Source organism: Pongo abelii, chromosome 8, assembly GCF_028885655.2.
Source record: "Pongo abelii isolate AG06213 chromosome 8, NHGRI_mPonAbe1-v2.0_pri, whole genome shotgun sequence".
Lineage (NCBI taxonomy): Eukaryota > Metazoa > Chordata > Mammalia > Primates > Hominidae > Pongo > Pongo abelii.
In genome coordinates this window covers 17,975,388-17,997,049 of record NC_071993.2, presented here as the reverse complement: position 1 = coordinate 17,997,049, position 21,662 = coordinate 17,975,388, and the positions used below count along the sequence as shown (strand labels likewise).

At 38.6% G+C, this 21,662-nt stretch overlaps 1 protein-coding gene across 1 annotated transcript in view; it reads right to left on the bottom strand.

Annotated features, from left to right (window-relative positions):
* MRC1 (mannose receptor C-type 1) overlaps window positions 1-21,662 on the bottom strand; it is an 89,317-nt gene that overhangs the window by 24,071 nt on the left and 43,584 nt on the right. Inside the window, exons 11-21 of the mRNA XM_024253705.2 lie at window positions 20,297-20,496; window positions 16,739-16,866; window positions 16,177-16,264; window positions 15,000-15,144; window positions 13,375-13,416; window positions 11,959-12,122; window positions 9,220-9,287; window positions 7,352-7,452; window positions 6,502-6,647; window positions 5,986-6,100; window positions 1,646-1,812 (exon numbers count right to left, since the gene is read on the bottom strand). Of these exons, the coding sequence (XP_024109473.2) occupies window positions 1,646-1,812; window positions 5,986-6,100; window positions 6,502-6,647; window positions 7,352-7,452; window positions 9,220-9,287; window positions 11,959-12,122; window positions 13,375-13,416; window positions 15,000-15,144; window positions 16,177-16,264; window positions 16,739-16,866; window positions 20,297-20,496 (1,364 nt within the window). The remainder of the gene's footprint in view (window positions 1-1,645; window positions 1,813-5,985; window positions 6,101-6,501; window positions 6,648-7,351; window positions 7,453-9,219; window positions 9,288-11,958; window positions 12,123-13,374; window positions 13,417-14,999; window positions 15,145-16,176; window positions 16,265-16,738; window positions 16,867-20,296; window positions 20,497-21,662) is intronic.

Sequence of the window (21,662 nt, the reverse complement as noted above, 5' to 3'; positions counted from 1 at the left end):
CAATGTTATTAGAGAAGTAAAGAAACAAAAGCATGGCTACTTCACAGACAGAGCAACCCTATGGGCTGCTGTCTGGCTCCATCACCAGAATGTATTCACCCGGCAAATAGCTACCAAATTATTAATGGTCATAAAAACGCCATTTTGAATAGGTCATTTTTCCACTGGTTTTTTTTTGTTGTTGTTGTTGTTGTTGCTTATTCAACAAAGTTCAGCCTTCATCACAGGGCATCTACATTTCTCTAAATTCTATTTCCCACCTTTTGAAGCTTACTCCTACTTCTTTTTCTGGATAAAACTCCTGCTGTATTCAAAGCCATTTACTCCATTTGCCCAAACACATCATGTATCTCTTGCTTGAAGACTGCCCACCTTGACCATCTAACATGGCCTTTCTCATCCTTTTGCTAAGTTCCCTGAGTTATTATGTTTTAAATTTCTTGAAACAAAAACCTGGCTGGGCGTGGTGGCTCATGCCTGTAATCCCAGCACTTTGGGAGGCCGAGGCAGGTGGGTGTCTCGCAGTCAAGAGTTGGAGACCACCCTGGCCAATACGGTAAAAGCCCATCTCTACTAAAAATGCAAAAATTTGTCAGGCATGGTGGTGGGCACCTGTAATCCCAGCTACTTGGGAGGCTGAGGCAGGAGAATCTTTGAACCTGGGAGGTGGAGACTGCAGGGAGCCGAGATCATGCCGCTGCACTACAGCCTGGGCAACAGGGTGGCGATAGGGTGAGAGACTGAGAGAGTGAAAGAGGGAGAGGGAAAAGGACAGTGAAAGAGGGAGAGGGAGAGGAAGGAAGGAAGGAAACACCCATAGTTGATTCTTTTTTATATTTCTTCCCTCCACCATGTCATGCAGACAGTGTCTAGCACATAGGACACCATAGATGTATGTCGACTGATTAAATCACCCCATCCCACAGTGAGTTTCTTTCCTCTTAGCTACTACAGTGTTTATAGCTGATCCTGTCACTAGACATGTTCATTTCTTTCCTATCTTCCTTCTTATATAAGACTTGTGGTCTAGTTTAAGTGTACACACTATTAAGGTAAAAACAAAATCTTCTATTTCTTCACACTTTTTATAATCCCTAACATGGTGTTGATGTTGATAAGTTGGCCGTTCAATTATATAAGAATAAAAGTAGTAAAATAAAGTAGCAATCTGTCTCCCAGGTTAATGTACAAAAGCATCTGGCACATAATAAGCAGTCTACAAATATTAGCTCATGATCATGATCATGATGATGATGATAGATGATGATATGTGATCTTTAGAAGCAGTAGTAGCTTCCAGGCCTACACCCCAAATACTAAAACAGTTACAAGGGATAAGGGGAAGGTGATACAAAGAAAGCTGATAACTCTAGGTTGAAGTGTTTCTTTTGACTACAAGTTAGGCTCAGAATGGAACTGGGTTTCCTGACCTCTCACTATTGCCACTTCCCCAAGCCAAAGATTTTTTAACTGAATTTATACTCCCTCCCTCAAAGTCAGCTCAGTCTGAAATAGGTAAAATCTGCAAGCATAGACCAGATCAAGGAGTATTCTGGTAGATTCTTTCATGGAAGAGTAATCAATAAGATGATAACCCTGTGCAAGCTGATGGTGTGTAGAGAGGTGACCTGAATCTGATATTTACATCTTCATAAGAAAGACTGCTTCTTCTTCCACCAGGGTAACCTTTCCCCCAGTTTGTGTAATGAACTCCTCGTCCATCCGTCCAAAGGAACGTGTGTTCTGAATTGACATCATTCAGCCCAGTCCAGGCACTGAAAGTGGAGTCCTTCATGTGATAGGTAAGAAATGCTGAAAGAAAATTTCATGAAATAATTTTAAACTTTGAGGGTTAATACTCAAAATATGGAAAATATTCAAAATATATGAATTTCAAAATATTTACCATGTGACTTGTGTCATTGTTACTTAAAAACACTTACCATGAACACACAAACATTCTAATATCAGCATTGTGTTGTCACTTGAGCTTTGGACTTTGAAAAGTTTCATACAATAAAAGTCTAGGTTTTATCTAGGCCACTGAAGACACTTGTGCAAGTTGCACCCTGCCCGAGGGCTCCATTCTGTGCGCCCCTATCTGGGTTGTGGCTGCCTACAACCACAACTTTTTCTAATTCACAAAAAGTCACCGTATGGATTACCAGCTGTCCTGATTCTGTAAATAAGATAATCTGATTTATATAATAACTATGGGACAAAGGAATCTTAACCCAGACAGTTCTGAAAAAATAAAAACTGTCAAAACAAGAATCATTAGGCTGTTGATATGGTTTGGCTCTGTGTCCCCACCCAAATCTCACCTGGAATTGTAATAATTCCCATGTATTAAGGGTGGGACTAGGTGAAGGTAATTGAATCATGGGGGAGGTTTCTCCCATTCTGTTCTCATGATAGTGAATGAGATGAGTTCTTACAAGAGCTAATGGTTTTATCTTTTAATGCTTTGCTTTGCACTTCTCTCTCCTGCCACCATGTGAAGAAGGACATGTTTGCTTCCCCTTCCACCATGACTGTAAATTTCCTGAGGCCTCCCCAGCCATGTGGAAGTGTGAGTCAATCAAACCTCTTTCCTTTATAAATTACCCAGTCTCCGGCAGCTCTGAATAGTAGCGTGAGAACAGACCAATACAGCTGTCAAATTATCAGTATCTCAGATTGCCAAACCAAAAGTTTCCCAATTGAGATTCCTCTTGGGGAGGTGGGGGAGAAATCCCTGAGATCAGTTGCCCATCTACTCAGTGTGCTTGGATCTAGGGTACCATCCTGATGCTAAAATGCTCACATCAGGGGCTGGGGATGGTGGCTGGTGCTTGTAATCCTAGCGCTTTGCGAGGCAGAGGCAGCAAGATTGCTTGAGGCCAGGAGTTCAAGATCAGCCTGGGCAACATGGCGACACCCTGTCTCTACAAAGAAATACAAAAATTAACAAAGCATCGGTGGCATGCGCCTGTAGTCCCAGCTTCTCAAAAGGCTGAGGCAGGAGGATTGCTTGAGCCAAGGAGGTCGAGGCTGCAGACAGCCATGGTTGTGCCACTGCACTTGAGCCTGTGCAACAGAGGGAGACCCCATCGCTACACAAATCAATCAATAATAAAGTGCTCACATCACCGGATGAGACTATAGAATATGGCTTCTTGCTTATCAATTCTGTGGCCAAGAGGATGGTGGCAAACATCCAAGAGACATAAAAGGTTGAATTGTACATGTGCCCCTCCCCTTCCCTCAGCGTACCTCCAGGCCTCCCATGGCAGCTGCCATCTGGGGCCAACACCACTACCTGAGCCATTAACTCCTAGACCGACAAGTACCTACTCTACTGAACAATACTTTGCAAACATTTACACTTAAACACATCTGCTGAACATAAATAGGAAATAGAATGACTAAGCATTCAGGGTTACTTATAGAAAATGCAAAATAGAAATCTGCAGAGATGTAACTATCTGTGTATTCATGAACAATTTCATAGAATTTCAAGCAATTCCATTGCTATACGCTTACTCTTTCTGCAGAGTAGAAGAGGCAGCTACCATCTCAGAGACTTCTGTTTTTCTCAATTAACTAAGGATTTAAAAAAAAAAGAAAAAAACTCTTCCAACGTTTTTCAGAAAAGAAAAAGAGCATGAGTACAGCTAGATATGGTGGCTCACACATGTAATCTCAACAATTTGGGAGGCCAAGGTGGCAGGATCACTTGAGGTCAGCAGTTTTAAGCCAGCCTGGGCAACATAGCAAGACCCTCTCTCTACAAAAAAAATTTAAAAATTAGCCAGGTATGATGGTGCACACCTGTAGTCCCAGTTACTTGGGAGCCTGGGACATGAGGATTACTTGAGCCCAGGAGTTGGAGGCTGGAGTGAGCTATAATCACATCAATGCTCTCCAGCCTGGGTGATCAAGCGAGACCCTATCTCTAAAAAGAAAAGAGCATGGGTAGATATTTGTTTTGATTTTATTTTGTTTTCCAAATAAGATCGTAACTTTTGCCTCATCCCCAGCTTGAAATGAAACATGGAAAAGCTCTACCTGCCAAGATTCAGCACTTTTTTTCTGCCAACAACCACAATAAGAATTCAACGACGTGTGCCTGTTTTGCCAGGAATAATGTTATTTTATCTGCAAATTGATTCCTTCTGCACATCTCTATTATCCAGTTTCAATTTCATTGTGCCAGGAATCAGCACTTTGTGGTTAAGAGGGGAAATCAATTATTGTGTTTCTCTGCTGGGTAGCTAAGCCCAAAATGGGGTAGGCCAGTTGGAGAAATGTGAATGTTATGTTCTTGTACTGTGTGCTTTGGTTTGACTCTTTTCTTTCAGCGCCTGACAAATTGCTCAACTTGTCAAACGTTCTCAGTAAAAGCTTGGTTGGGATTTATTGTACAATGTGTTCTCAGAGAGCACATGGCGGCATTCACAAAGCCAAATAAACTTTTGAGAGAGCACCCTACATGTTTCTAGTGCCTTCTTATTTCCTATGTTTTTCTTCTATTTTATTTCTCACATCATTTTTGAAATAAATGATTCTAGAAGTCAAAGAATCTCAGAACCAAAAGAGAGCTTACAGAACATTCAGTCCATGTGTCTCCTACCATGTCCCTATAAAGTTATATATACAACAAACAACTGTTGAGCATCTTCTATACTACATACCAGCCAACATACAGGATGCCCTAGCATCCATTTGAGTATCTTCCAGTGTAAGCATTTTCACAGCCCTTTAGAAATTTCAACTTCCTCATGAAGCAGTCTATCCAATCAGTTCTGTAACAATGGCCCCCTAATTTTGAGCCTAAATCTATTTCCCTGTGACCGTCACTCATTGGTTCCAGGTCTTCTATCTGAGGTGACACAGGGTGATCCTTCAAAGTCCACATCCTCTCTTTTCCAAGCTGTATAACTTGAGGGTCTTTCAACTCTGACTCACTTGCAGTGATTTCGAAACCCTTCATCAGTTTAGTCTTAATCTCCTGCAGTTGGTCAACACCCTCCTCAAAGGGCAAGTCACAATTTAACCTGATACCTATTTCAGTGGATGCCTCCACAGAAAGATCATGCAGAAATGGTGGGTACCTTTCTTTTGACGACAATATCATGAATTTTACCATCTGCTCTATGGATATGGTGAATATTCTCCAACATAGTTCTGGCTTATTTTCATGTTTTATCAAAAAATATTTCAAAGCCAGGTATGGTGGCTCACACCTCTAATCCTAACACTTTGGGAGGCTGAGGTGGGAGTTTAAGACCAGCCTGGGCAACATAGTGAGACTCTATCTGTACAAAAAACAAAAACAAAAACAAAAACAACAAAAAATAACTTTTAAAAAAAATTAGCCGAGCATCGTGGCCCAGGCCTGCCCTAGCTGCTCAGGAGGCTGAGGCAAGAGGATTGCTTGAGTTTAGGAGTTCGAAGTTTCAGTGAGTTATAATGCTGGGCAACAGAGTAAGACCTTGTTTCAAAAAAAAAAAAATCGAAATTTGTTCAAAGTTCATATTTAAAATATTAACTATGTTGCATTACAAGTTCTATGATCAAGTGACTAGAAGAGCAATAAATGAGAAAGCAGCAATTTTTCATCTTATTCTTAGAAGTACTCTTCTTTGACTCTTTGGGAGCAAACTGATTTGGTAGAAAGCTGGACAAACCTAGGTTTCACTCCCAGCTCTACTGCTTAACAGGCAAGCTCCTTCACTCAAAGCTGTCTATGCACGATTTCCCCACTCACAAAATGGGGTCATGATACCTGCTTCTTAGAGTTGTGATGACTTTATATAAAATAAACAGCTTAATATGTGCTATGATTGAATAAAATAGTTTTCAATAGGCATTTGATTTTTTCCACTTTTTTAGCTTTTACAGTGGAAAACCAAAAAGTCAGTTACTGTCAGCAATATTTTACCATTTTGCAGTCAAAATTCCATATTTAAATGCACAACTAATTGCAAATGGCCTGCCCACCTTGCTCTTTTTCATTTTGTATGGAGACCAGATTCCCTCCAAAGCCTATACAAGCTTTTCGTGCCTCTTGCCAATTTTTTCTTTCTTCTTCCATAAATCCAAAGATTTTGAAACACTGGGATGGAAGAGGGGTGGAAAAAAAAAAAAAGAAAAACCATAGGGGTTAAGTAAAGATGATCAACTTTGCTCTACAAAAAGCAAAATTATTCATGAAGATTATAGCTAAATCAGAATTTTCTCACCACCAACTGGAGATTTAAAAAATTGTTAGTTTTATGACCCACTCACTTTCTTTGCAAAGTTTTATTCTCCCTTGGGAGAAAGGATACATCAATGTGGATAATATCTCAAGTATGCTCTCAATTTCCATAAAGAGTTTGTCACGCGAATTTTCACCTATTCTTGCCAAAAATTTTCTAAAGTGATGAGGCTAGCAAAAAGTTAACTTTGAGCTGAAAGATTTGCATCACTCTCCATACTGATCAGTGCCAAGATTGCAACTAATTTTCCTAGTACCTTGTTGTTGTAGAAATTCCAACCTTCCTTGCACCCTGATGGGACCGAGGGTGTGGTAGGCATAACTGTGGTAGCATTGATACTACTGTTATGTCGCTGGCAAATGAAGGCATTTGGATAGCCACAGTTAATGTCATTCCAAAACCCTGGCAAAGAGAAAAATAGTTAAATTAGATTCATATGTTTATGTTTTAAAACATTATTTTAAAAAATGTATTTCTATTTTACAAGAATTCTCAAAACTTATTTAGACTAGAATCAAACTTTATTTTTATATGTGACTAGAGGTATCCATGCAATATCCTTTTGCTGTTTTACTTAAACTAATAATAGTTCCACTTTATAGAAAGCATCCTATGAACCAAACATGTACTTGATGTTGCAGATATATTGCCTAAATGGTCATAGCTAATAATAATAATCTAACAATAGCAAACTTTGTATACACCGAACATCTACACAGTATTTTAGATGTATGATTTCATTTTATCTTCTCAACAATTGATAGATTCTGTCATTATTCCCATTTCGCAGAATAATAAGGAGCTAGAGAGAAATAAAGGAGATAGATAAACAAATTCTGGATAAGTTTTTTCAAATCAGAACATGAAAAAAATGGTTCCTAATTTGGGAACAAGTGAGAACATTAACTATGTCATTTACTAGTGTAAATGTTAAGCATCCATTCTCGTTACAAGTTGAACTGTTATGCTGCTAAAATTAGAATTCTCCTTTATTCTCTCTTTTTATCTTGCCTGATATAAGCACACAACTTGCTACTTTTAGTCTAGGGATGTGGCAAATGACACTCCATGCCACAAAGCAAATTCAACACGCATGACTTGCCTACCTGAATTTGAGTACATGGTCACACAGTTTTCATCCTCATTTGCAAAATTGGGTTCACCTGTGGCCCAAGACACGTAATCCACTTTGCTTCCATCCATCCAACTGGAAAAGAAAATTCAGGCATTTTGAAATGATCCAATCATTAGACTAATTGGATACAGGCCAAGGAGCAGTGGCTCACGCCTGTAATCCCAGCACTACGGGAGGCCAAGGCGAGTGGATCACCTGAAGCCAGGAGCTCGAGACTAGCCTGACCAACATGGGGAAACTCCATCTCTATTAAAAATAAAAAAAAATAAAAAATAAAAAAAAAATTAGCCAGGCATGGTTGTGGGCTCCTGTAATCCCAGCCACTCAGGAGGCTGAGGCAGGAGAATCGCTTGAACTGGGAGGCAGAGGCTGCAGTGAGCCGAGATCGTACCATTACACTCCAGCCTGGGCTAGAAGAGCAAAACTCCGTCTCATAAAAAAGAATAGTTGGCTACAGCCTACTGGTGGGACAGGACAAGTCAACCCAGAAGAGGGAGACCTCCAGAGAGTGGCAGGAAAACCCCCAATGCCTGAGTATTGGTGTGTCCCATGCGTCATGCTCCGCAGCAGCAACCCTGATACCATGTCCAGGCTACCTTCTTTTCCCTCCCAGGAAGAAACCACCTTTAGTCGCAAAGTGGAGACCCTGATTACTCTGGAAGTGAGCCAGAGACAAAAATCCTCCCATTGTACTCCCCGGGCATGATTCCCACAAAACCAAACCACCCACGGAGAGGCAGAGTGTATAGAATTTCTCATTAGACTCATTCTCTGATTCTCATGTTTACTCTAGTTTCTTGTAATGTAGGTGGGCTAAACTTATGTCTATAAATTACAAAAATTCAGACTGTGAGAGCCAGAAGGGGACCAGCCATGAGATCATGAAATTTGATCTTTTCACTTTAGAAATGATAAAATGATGTTCCTTGTCTAAAGGAAGATCCAACACTTTTAGTCTTTAAAAACAATGACCCTGTGGGGTATGGTGGTGCATGTCTGTCATCCCAGCTACTTGGGAGGCTGAAGTGGAAGGATTGCTTGAACCCAGGATTTCAAGGCTGTAGCGAGCTGTGATCGTCCCACTGCACTCCAGCCTGGGCAACAGAGCGAGACCTGTCTCAAATAATAATAATAATAATAATAATGACCTTGAATTTAGGTCTCTATTGCTCAAAGATGACAATAGCAGTCCTCTGGAATACATGAGGCTAAAAAATTCTGTACATGAGCCAGGAGGACATATCTGCCCTTCAAACTCTAGAGGACATATGTATTAAGGTACAAGAAAAAAGAACATAAAATGTATTAATTTCCTCATGTCCCTACAGCTTTTTCTGGCTCCTGGCTCCTATATCTAATAGAAAATGGCACAATCACCCTTTTAAAGGGAAAGTATTTCCTGCAAATTGAAAGTGTGCTTCAAAATAGTGCCCTAACACAGGGAACAGGGCAATAGGAAAGGATACTGCGGTTCCCAGCAGCAAGGTTAGCAAGGTTATCATCCCAGATGGGATTATAATTTTTTAAATAAATTCAGTATTTGTATATGTCTAAAACAACAACTTTTTAGTAGATGATTTACTGACAGATGATGACATCTGAAAACAAAGAAAAGTGTAGTTTTGCAAAACTGAATCCAATTTTGAGTTGTTTGTTTGGAATTTATAGTGCTGAAAATATTGAATAGATTTTAAATTCTTTTTTTAAAGTTGCTTTTTCAATTGAGAATGCTGTAGGATTTTTAAAAATGCATTCCACAAAGAAAAATCTCAAAATAACTCATAGGTATTGGTCAGAACACTAACCCAAGCAAAGGTGTTTTTAGCTTGATTTACTTACGCAAACTTTTTATCCAAGCTGATCAACAAACCAATAAAATATGCAGACTGTGCATCATTTCTGTTTACCTGAAACATGGAAGTTTACGTATAGTTCAATTTAGAATCACACAATCAGCAAGTTCTTAAACAAAACACACATGTTAATGAGGCAGCCTAATCGAAACCTTTTCTAGAGAGGAATTTCTGCAGAAATGTAGTACATTCTATATTACGTTCTTCCTAGAAATAAAAAAAAAATGCACACAATTTAATAATTTGAATTTGTAAAGCAGGAGTCTTTTCTTTGATGCATAATCCTATAATCCTGACTGGCTACTTTGTTTTAAAGAATGTCTTCAACAATGTAACTATTATAGGCATTTAGTATTATAGAGAATGATTTAAGGTATTTGCTTTACAAATTCAAGTAATTAAATTGTGTACAAATTTTTCTTTTTTAAATAAAAAATAATCATATATTAGATTTATTTTACCTATATCATTATAAACACTGATATAGGTAAAATAAATCTATATGTCAAATACATATACAAAATATATATATGAAAAGTAGTCACCCTGTGGGAGATGGTGGTGCACACCTGTAGTCCCAGCTACTTGGGAGGCTGAGGTGAGAGGATTTATATGTATAATATAAAGTATATTATACATATATTACATATATTTTCTATATGTATTTTACATATATCATATATTTATTTCATATGTTTTTTAAGTATTTATTTTATATACATATTTTATGTATATATTACATATATATTATAATTTATATCTGTGTATGAGCCAGGAGGATATATCTGTTCTTCAAACTTGGGAGAACATGTGTGTTCATGAACAAGGAAAGGAACCCCAAAATGTATTAATTTCATTATAATGTACCATTTTACTATATATAGATATATTTGATTTTCATATATATATATATATATAGTTGTGCAATATTAGAAAACATCTTGAGAATTTCAAAGCAAGGTATATCCACAAAATGATGTTAAGTCAGAGTATACTCTAGTACCTTTATAAATCAAATGAATTTTTATTCTTTCAGTACTGTTCAACTTATTTTTTCCTGCTCTGTTACCTCCTCTCTGGCAATGAGGCCATGAAGAATTTTAATCAGAAAGATACTGAGAAAAGCACTCTTGGAAAAAATAAATTATACCTTCACTGATAGGTATATCAATGGTATCGCAATTTTGTTACAACCGAGAAAGATGATTATAATAAATAATCAAACTGTGTTATACGGCCAAAAATTTGGGCCAAGTAAGCCAGATTTTTAAATTAAAAATTAAGCTATATGATACACAAAGGGTCCAGGACTGACATATAACAACTAGTTAAGAATTATAATCTTTGCAAATCAAATTTGTGAACTCAAATTAGTGAACTCAAAGCCATCAAGTACTGATCTTCACAAAATCCAAGCTAAAAAATGGTTCTGGGACTGGACACAGTGGCTCACATCTGCAATCCTAGCAATTTGGGAGGTCAAGGCAGGCAGATCACTTAAGGTCAGGAGTTCAAGATCAGCTTGGCCAACATGGTGAAACCCTGTCTCTACTAAAAATACAAAAATTAGCCAGGCATGTTGGTGTGCCCCTGTAGTCCCAGCTACTCAGAAGGCTGAGGCAGGAGAACTGCTTGAACCCAGTAGATGGAGGTTGCAGTGAGCCGAGGTCACACCACTGCACTCTAGCCTGGGCAACAGAGCAAGACACTGTCTCAAAAAAAAAAAAAAAAAAAAAAAAAGATTCTGAGTTCTGCAATTCTGCACTAAATATTTAAACAATAGGGCATAACTTGTGTTACGACCTCCTCCTCCTCATGCATTCCCATCTTTACCTTGAACTTTGGAGGTGCAAATTCAGCACATAATTAGAAATTGTACTAGGGGTTACCAATTGTAGACACTTTGTTTATCACATGTCACTGTTCCATCCTTAAATCAATGATGTTCTATGAAAAAATGCTCAACATCACGAATTATCAGAGAAATGTAAATCAAAATCACAATGTGACAACACCTTACTCCTGCAAGAGTGGCTATAATTAAAAAATCAAAATATAACAGATCTTGGCAAGGATGTCGTGAAAAGGAAACACTTTTACATTGCTGGTGGGCATGTAAACTAGTACAACCACTATGCAAAACAGTATGGAGATTCCTCAAAGAACTAAAAGTAGAAACACAATTTGATCCAGCAATCCCACTACTGGGTGTCTACCCAGAGGAAAAGAAGTTATTATATGAAAAAGACACTTGCACACACGTTTATAATATTGGCACAATTTGCAATTGCAAAAATGTGGAACCAGCCTAAATGCCCGTCAGCCAATGAGTGCATAAAGAAAATGTGGTATATACATACTATGGAATACTACTCAGCCATAAAAAGGAATAAAATAATGACATTTGCAGCAACTTGGATGGAATTGGAGACCATTATTCTAAGTGAAGTAACTCAGGAATGGAAAACCAAACATCGTATGTTCTCACTCATAAGCGGAAGCTAAGCTATGAGGATGCAAAGGCATAAGAATGATACAACGGACTTTGGGGACGCAGGGACAGGTAAGAGGGTGGTGAGGGATAAAAGACAGTACAGTGTACACTGCTCAAGTGACGGGTGTACCAAAATCTCAGAAATCACCACTAAAGAACTTTTCCATACAACCAAACAACACCTGTTCCCCTAAAACTATTAAAATTTTTTAAAATGATTGATGTTCTTACGTATTTCCATAGAAACTTCTTTTCACTTTCACTTTGAATAGAAACAAGATCACCAAAACTCCTCTTGCAAAATGCTCGCGCATTGTCCATGGTTTCCTTCTCTTTGCTGAAATAATACTGGTAGTCTTTGTAAATAACCCACCCATCTTCAGTGACTGGTGGATCTGAAAAGTTAATGAGAAAAGGCAATGAGTTTTACGTAGACAAATTCAAGAATCTGGTGTATATAGCACACAAAGGTGAAAGGGACAGAGCTGCTATATCAAGAGGTATCTGCAATTCTGAGAGACCAGAACAGCAGAATGTCCACATCAAATACAGACATTTGAACCCCAGCCCAAATATCCACTTTCTACCAATCTGGTAAAAAGGGCCCATTTTGCATTCCCAGCTAAGTTCCATATTTCATTACTGGGTAAAAGAACTCCGGGTGTCACTTTCATCAATACGATAGCATAGCTGTGAGGATTTATATATAATGCACCCATAATGTTCTACATCAAAGGAGTGGGAATTATGAGAAAGCAGCTTTCACCCCAGTATAAGAAGAAAAAAAAAGCCAAACTTCTAATAGATGGACTTGGGTGCTTCAGGGTAGAAGCAAGGAATTCACGTATCAAGTGGGCCCCTCAGGCTTTCTCCAACCCATGGGATTCCATACTTCTGTGCTACAGTAGGCTGAATAAAAGCCCCCAAAGATATCTAGTTCCTAACCCCTGGAACCTATGAATGTTAGCTTATATGGAAAATAGGACTTTATAGACGTGATTAGGTTAGGATCTTGAGATGGAAGGGTTATCTTGGATCGTCTAGGTGAGCCCTAAATGTAGTAACAAGTATCCTTATGCAGAGGGGCAGAGGGAGATTTGACTACAAGAGAAGGAGGCAATGTGATCACTGGAAGAAGATGCTACATTGCTGGAAGAGGCCATGAGCTGATGAGTTCATAGAATGCAGCTCTAGATGCTGGTAAAGGCAAGGAAAGAGACTCTCCCTCAGAGCCCCTAAAGGGAGCGTGGTCCTGCCAGCATCTGGATTTTGGCCCAGTGAAATTGATTCCAGATTTCTGACTTCCAGAACTGTAAGGGAGTAACTGCATTGTTATTTTAAGCCACCAAGTTCCTGGTAACTGGTTACAGCAGCCTGTGGACACTAATACATGTGCTAAAGAAGAAGGAACCTGGGACCTTGGAATTGATTCATGAACCCTTGAGAAACTGTATTAACATGCCTTATGTTTGTGCATATGAGCTTCTCTCTGGAGAGGAAGACCCAAACTTCCATGATATTCTCACTCAAAGGTATTAAGGACTTCTGCTCTCTACCTTCCTAGGGCAAGTAATTTTTTCATTGAGAAAGGAAAGAGACAGAGAAAGGGTTATCAGTACAGAGATCAGAAAATAAGAAAACACCTACTGTCTTGAGGAGCTGGTGTTGGCTCAGGTTTTGGTGTTTGTCCTGTAAAACAAGCGAAAAGTAGAAATAAAGTACTTAAACTTCTGCTAGTTACATATCCTTCTATTTTCACTATTTTCATGAGTCAATATTGCTAAAAACTTAGTTGTTCTCTTTTCTCCCTTCCCTTTCTTTCTCTAATTTGCACATCATGTTGTGGAGGGCAGAATGAAGGAAAAGAGAATAAGAAGTGAAGAATTAAACAAATTAGGTGCAATAATAGCCAACAGAAATTACAACCACCACAGTTTTCAGGCACAAGTAGCATTATATAAAAGAAAAAAAAAACAAATCACAAGTTTTAGAATCAGAAAGCCTAGCTTCAAATCCCAAGCCTGGGTTTAAATCATTTAGCCTTAATTTTGTCAACTAAACCAAATAGATTAGTTTGTGAAAATATGTGAGTTATTGGTATGTAATAGGTGTTTAACAGCTGTTCATTTTCCAGACATCTTATAATCTGTGAAATTATTTACGATTTCATGATTTGAAACGATTAAATGTGAACTATTTATTTATAAAATAGAAAATGCATTTTTTTAAGAAAATCTATTTTTCTTAAATGTATGGTTTACTAAAAGTTAAATGAAATATTTTTTCTTTCCAATTAGTTAATGATATATCTGGATTTTGTTGAAAGCTGATAAAGGGACTCAGGTTACCTAGCTTTTAGGTTAATGAATTTAACATCTACAAGAGCAGAGCTACAATAATGCAAAAAGGATACTAGCCATTGGTAGCTAAGAGACCATTAAAGGACAACTGGCCACCACTGACTTCTTCTATTCTGGAAACTTTGAAAGCAATAATCTAAGCAGGAGGATGGAAAATAAACAGAGCATTAAGTCATCTCCAGCCAGAGTTGAAATGGTTGCCAAGATTCCCCAACAGCAGAGGGCAATGCAGTTCCATTTAACCATTTACAACGGAGGTATTGATGTATATTTTGGTTCGAGGGTAGGTTTGTTTATTTGCTTGTTGGTGTGCTGGTTTCTCTTAACATTAGAACTCGGATCCTCTGGCCTGACTTGAATATGCAGAACTTTCTGAGTCCCAGATAATGACTGTCAGCATGCGTATTGTTTCACCATCAATAACATGGTGGGGCTAATAGCATCAGAGGCCACTCCAGGGTGATTGTTCACTGTGTGGAACATTTATCTGAGAAATCAATACTTAGAATATTCAGATTTGGGGAAATGTTCACCTATTTGATGATTAACGTAGGTCAGAAGGTGAAAATTCCAAAACGGAAGTTGTATTTGCATTATTCTGTTGACAGCATAGGACACCCACAAACTTCTACTGCTATGGAACCTGGGCCAGGATCAGAGCTGCTCATGGGAACTATTTGGGAGGACGTGACTCTTGCCCAGAACTCCCAGGTGGCCTTTTGATCTTCTCTGTTCCTTTGGCACATTTATCTGTGCTTATCAACTTCATGCTTATCCTATGCAATGATGGCCACTGACAGTTTCCTGGTTTTGTTATTTTGTTTGTTTGCTTCTGCTAATAAAGGAAAGATACTGGGGTGTCAGGAGGTTAGTCTACCAAGCTGAGATAAAGGAGAGAAGCGGTGATCATACCTTTTTGTATCTGGCAAATCCAGTTGTTAAGGTGTTCACAATTAATATCATTCCAAGACATAGTAGGGTCACCTTTCAGCTCACCACAGTATTCAACATTTTGATAATTATTAGGTTCTCCATAAGCCCAGTTTTCATATGAAACCTATATTAGAAACATTAAACTACAACCATTAACCATTTGTATCAAGCCAATGCCAATCATTCATCCAAACAAAAAACGAAAGATATGTTTGCATTGTTTTATCAATTTAGTTTTTTTTCACAATAGCTTTGCTTTGAAAGCACAGTTCACAAACACAGTAGAAAAGAAACAGCTTTCATTACATGGAACATTGTGATGTTGAATAACGTACACAATTGATTATTATAACATTTTCTTTATTCTTATTAAATAGAATGGCTCCAAGGGCCACAAATGGGGGTTTATATACAGGAAAAACTTGGCAACAAAGTTCCACTTCTCAGTGTCGGGAGTTCCTAAATTTACAACCCAATGGAAAGGATAATATTTCAGTGTGTTATTGGAAGTTTTCTCTTTATTAAATGTGTAGGATAAAGAAATATAATTAATTCTTCTTGTAAAAGAAAAAGACCCAGAAAATATTGCTAACAGCTACTAAACTTTGCCAAAATGAACAGCAGAAACAAACAGAGGCCCTGGGTCTAGGTCTTCTATGGAGTTTTCAGTGTGGAATCATAACACACAGAGTTTTGGACTAAGCACGGTGATGTGTTTTCCAGAGATGTAAATATAAAACCCAAATGTCAATGAAGCCATCAAATAAACCACCTCACTCAAGTTCCTTGAAAAGTTGCTGGTGCAGGCAGAACTGAAATTAAGAGGTAGAACTGAAATTATACAAAATCACTTCTTGTGACAACTAGGGCTTCTAAATATTGCCAGCACATGCCAGAATCTCTCACTTCTTCATTCCTGGAAATGGAGAAGTCTGACGAAGCCTAATCATTATTAGTGGGAATATCAAAAATGTTTCCATTTCTATTGATCTAAAAGAGGGTATAAAACACTCAAGTTTTAGGAAGTTTACCTGCACATCAATTTTGCATGGCAGGATAGTGCCTATCATAATGACCTGTCTTACTAAAAGTTTGGATTCATCAAAATAAATACACGATAAAGTAAGAAAGTTATATAGTAAGTCAAATTACTCACAGGAGAACCATCACTCCAAGTAAAACCTTCTGAAGGGCTTCCATATGTCAATCCCAACCAAAACAGTTCGTGGTAGCTTCCACTAGCTCTATGAAATCCAAAACATAAAGAAAGCATATGCTATTGCATGAAGCAAGTTCAGTAACTTATGAGGACTAACCATATTTGAAAGTTATCTCCTAAATGTAAATTAATAGTACACAAGTAAAGACATTTAACAGCTAAATAGAAGACTTATGCAATAGATGTGCATTTTGGTATATCCCATAAATATCTTAAAAACAGGCCACTGCCTGAGAGTAAATAATGGCATAGTATTGAAAGACAAATATGTATTAAGCATCTTGAACTTTTATAGAGCAAGTCATAGCAGAATTTACACTTATAAAATTAAAGGATTTGAAAGTGAAACTAGATCAAACAGGGCCCACAGATTTGGGAGATGATACAGGTGCTCAAACTAGCATCCTGAGACAACAATTTCAGAAACAGACAAATTTTCTCAACTTCATAAGCACGAACTAGATAACAAAAAGGAAGAATCCATAAAAATACCACTTACGTTATTAATCGCCATATTGTTTGCTGTTCCTCTTTGTTATTGATGCTAGCTAAGTCTCCACCCAGAGCTCGACAAAAATCTCGAGATTCAAACCACGTTTTCTTCTCATGTTTTCCTTTTGCATACAGCTGAAGATGATATGGTTACAAAAATTATTTTATGCTTTGTAGTTTATCAGATTAAGAGAAACAATTATTTACTTTTGATGAGAGTTCATTTACAGAAAAACAAAACATTGTAATGACTCAATACAATGTAATTCTTTTGCTTTAAAATCAATTTATGAGTGAATAGTTGGGTAAAAAAACTTGGGGGATTATTTTATTGAGAAAACCTTAGAAAATAAAATTATTTTATAGCACAAGAGAAATTAGATGAAAATCTTAGGAGCTTTAGGCATATGGGTTATGTATACAGCTCTATGTGGAAGACAAGATTAATTTGGTTAAGTGTAAAAAGTGGCATTGAGATGGAAAAGAATGAAAGACACTTTTGATACAGAGAAAGTAAACATGAAGAAGAAGAATTTTAAGGAAAATAACTTTTCTAAAATTGTGCACAGTTTGTTACTGTGTTCAGCTTAAACAATGAATAACCTGGCAATGTTTCGATATTTTGTTGGTAATGTCCTTCAATACCGCCTTGTATTTTTCATTATGGTTGTACATCTTAACAACTACTGAAGCACATGCAACCACAGACAACCATCTGGCAGGGAGTTATGAGCAAAATTACATTTAAAAGATTATATGATATAGGAATTGTGTCATAATATTCAGAGGACTGCAGAGAATAGTGAAATGCAGTCAACAGTGACGGTCTGGGACACACCCACCAGTATGCAAATAGAAAGGAGGTAATTTTGGCCATTGACTTTTCTAATTCTCATGCGTTGCTCCTCATCATTCCCACATCACAGCCTTGTGGGAAAAAAAAATTGCTTCCAAGGCACTATGGTTGCCCAAGTTGTCATTAAGCAGCCGAAGACAACCTTCTCCTTGACCCTAACTTGAATCAAGCTATCTGGACAAAGGTGTTTAAGTAAGTATCCACATCAGCATATCCCAGACTCCTATGATGCCTCAACTTGCTAGACTATGATATAAGATTTTTATTTTCTTAACTAAATTTACTATCAGCTGAATTTCATTAATAATTCTCACACCTTAATCTTTATAAAGGTGGTCTATATATTTCCAAACAAACCCTACCCCAAGTACCTGTAAAACCACCTAATTTCTAGTCAAGCACATATTTTCATTTGTTGAAAATCCACCAGAAAATTCTCTCTACTGAAGCCCCTGATACACTTCTCAGCTCTGGGTAAAACTGCTGATTCTCTCAAAAAACTGCAATAAATCTCCATAGCCTAACATCCTCAGGTGAAGGCTAGGAATAAGATGAATCTGGCCTTTGTGTAGTAACTCAAAAGTTTCCAGAGGTAACAATAAAATACTTGATTTTCTTTGTGTTAGTCCTCAAATAATCCATTTACAAACCTCTTCTGTCTTAGCCCAATACATTGCCTTCTATGTAAATTATGTTATTAGATCTGATGGCCAATCTGGATTGAAGACTCCCTGGATTCCTATTTCTATTAGTGGGAGTGACCAGCTCAATTAACCATACTCCTCTTGAGTTAGAAAAGACTGCACAGCCTCATCCTGATGCAAATTCTTCATCAGTCTTGCCAAACTGTCTTACAGGGCATATCATGGCTATATGCCATTCAAAGGGATTGAATAAAAGAAGTACAGAGAGCAGGACTATTAGAAAACAGTATCATTAAGCAGTAGGTAGGTAACAGGGTTTGACTCTGTGTCCCCACCCAAATCTCATCTCAAACTGTAATCCCCACATGTCGAAGGAGGGACCTGTAATCCCCACACTGAGGGAGGGAAGTGATTGGAGTATGAAGGCAGTTTCCCCCATGCTGTTCCTGTGAATGAGTTCTCAGAAGATCTGATGGTTTTGTAAGTGGTAGCTTCTCCTACACTTTCAAATGCTCTTCTCTGTCCTGCCACCTTGTGAATAAGGTGCCTGCTTCCTCTTCCACCATGACTGTAGGTTTCCTGAGGCCTCCCCAGCCATGTGGAACTTGGAGTCAATTCAATCTCTTTCCTTTTTAAATTACCCAGTCTCGGGTAGTATCTTTATAGCAGTGTGAGAACAGACTAATACCGTAGGTACATTTCTGTATTTGGCTAAGTCTAATTTTCTCTAGAAAGGATGTGACTTATAAAAGAGAGAGAGTAAAAGACCCTACTCCTTAATTCATTGGGGTTTTTGTTTGTTATTTTCTGGGTTTCCTTTATTGTCTGTTTGTTTGCTTTAGTGAATTTGATTGCATAAGGAGAAAATGAATGGCCTAAACTATGAATGTATTAAATAATGGTAGAATATTGAACTGCCATTTAATGGGCACTGAAAAGCCACGTGCCCCAACCTATCATTTCCTTTCCTCACCCATCATTATAATCATCAGGGTTAAATCAGAAAAAGGGAGGACTCTCTTTAGAATACCTATGTGGCATTATTGTAGAATATTTTATCAATTTTATTAGCTAAAACTTGGGCTCCAAGAGCATGGGATAAATATGAATTACAATGCCACAGTGTGACAGGAAACAGAAATTTCTATCAAGACAAAAAGAGGCTGGGTGCAATGGCTCATGCCTATAATTCCAGAGCTTTTGGAGGTCTATGTGGGAGGATCAACTGATGCCAGGAGTATGAGACTAGCCTGGGCAACATAGTGAGATCCCATCTTTACATAAAATAAGATTTTAAAAATTAGCTAGGCATGGTGGTGCATACCTGTAGCTACTTGGGAGGCTTAGGTGGGAGGGGAACTTGAGCCCAGATGTTTGAGGCTGCAGTGAGCCATGATTGTACTATTGTATTCCAGCCTAGATGACAGAGCAAGACCCCACTGGAGAAAGAAAGAGAAGGAGAGAGAGAGAGGAAAAAAGAAGAAAGAAGAAAGCAGAAGAAGAAAGGAGAAAGGTGAAAGGACGAAGGAGAGGAGGAGGGGAAGGGGGAAGGGGGAAGGGTTAGAGAGGAGGAAGGAGGGAGGAAGGAGGAGGGAGGGAAGAAGGGAGGAAGGGAAGAAGGGAGGAAGGGAGGAAGGGAGAAAAGAAGGAAGGGAGGAAGGAAGGAACAGAGGAAGGGAGGGAGGAAAAGAGGAAGGGAGGAAGGGAAGGTAAGGGGGTAAGGAAGGGATGGAGGAAGGGGGGAAGGGGGGAAAGGAGGGAGGTAGATCTAGAAGGCCTGGGAGAAAGGAGAGAAGCAGAGAGGAGGTGATAGTGGCAGAGCAGGTGAGGAAAAACTTCTGCGAGTTGTGTTTATGTTGTTGGTTGTATTTGTGGGTCTAAATGCATCCACCCAAGGAGCTCTTAAACAACTGATATCCGGGTTAATCAAATCAGAATTTCTAAATACCTATGGTAGAGTCTGGGCAGAGTGTTTTGGTTTTTGTTTGTTTTTTATGTCCTTAGATGATTCTTTAGGCTGAAGCATACTCCAGATTCTCTTATCAGCTTTATAACTGATACTCACCTTGAAACACAAGCTCGTTCTACTGCTGGCGCCCCAATCTTCCGGACATTTGGGTTCGGGAGTCGTCGTGGGCTTCGGTGGGTGGGTTACTCCTTCTGCCCAGTGCTTGCACACAAATTTTGCCTTTTCATCACATTTCAAAACATCCCATAAGCCCCCTGCAATCCCGGTTCTCATGGCAACACACCCTGGCTTTCGCCCTGTATTAAATATATAAAGTAGAATTCACTTGACAGGTGCCTGCCGAAGGCCTGCCGTGCTCACAGAAGGCACTCAGAACCAAGCATCAGGGATGTGGTGAAGCCTGCATGTGATGAGGAGATGCAGCTGGCTGTGCCAGGGGCATTCAGCAACTGGTCTGTGCTGTTTTGAATCAGTTTCATTGGTATTTGTGTGGTCTATAACCCCAACCCAATTATGATCTCAAATGTAGGGGGTTTTGTAACACTTTATATTTCTAACATTTGGCAAAGTGCCCCACACACAGTCATTTAATGATAAAATATTTTAAATTATCAAATTCACCATAATGGCAAAAATAGTAGTTTACTGCTTCTCTCTCCCTCCCTCCTTCCTTCCTCACTTCCTTCTTCCCTTCTTTCCTCCTTTCGTTCCTTCCTCCCTCCTTTCCTCCCTTCCTCCCCTCCTTCCTTCCCTCTTTCCTTCCTTCTTCCCTTCCTCCCCCTTTCTGGTTTTCTCTCTTCTTTCTTAATTTTTTGAGATTCTTTTCCTCCCACTAAGGTCCACGTAGGTTTTCCAGGACCAAAGTTTTTCACAGATTTCAAAATGAGACACGTCTCAACTAGAGATTTTAGGTAAGTTATTCAAACACTCTGAACTTGCTTTCTCCTCTTCAAATGCAAATACCAAGACCTGCCTCATAGAGCTGTAAGGAGTGCCAGCTTTAACGAACAAAGAAGTACATAAAACAAAATGAGGATGCACTGAGCTTAATTTATAATTCTGCCTTACAGTCAAGGTTATTTCCAAATAGCAATTAACTAAGACACAGCTTTGAAATTATCAGAATTCTTTGCTGCTATGATGAAGAAATTTTTTTATTATCAGACTTTTAAAGAACATGAAGTGCTTAGAAGTCATTCATGAAGTTCTGGAGAGGTACACCTTTTTTGGAATGTTTTCTCTGAAATCTCTGATTCCCTGACACCTCAAGGATTTTCCCTGATTCCTAAGATTGTCTCCTTCTCTTTGTAGCACCGAGTTAAAACCTGGTAACTGTGGAATAGATGACTACAGAGGCTGCGGCATCCCGTTAACTATCAGAATCAATTCAGTTGACCTGATGCTCAGGCCCCAGCCCCAGGCTCCTTGCCCACTCCTCCTGCAGCTGTAAACTCAGCCAAAG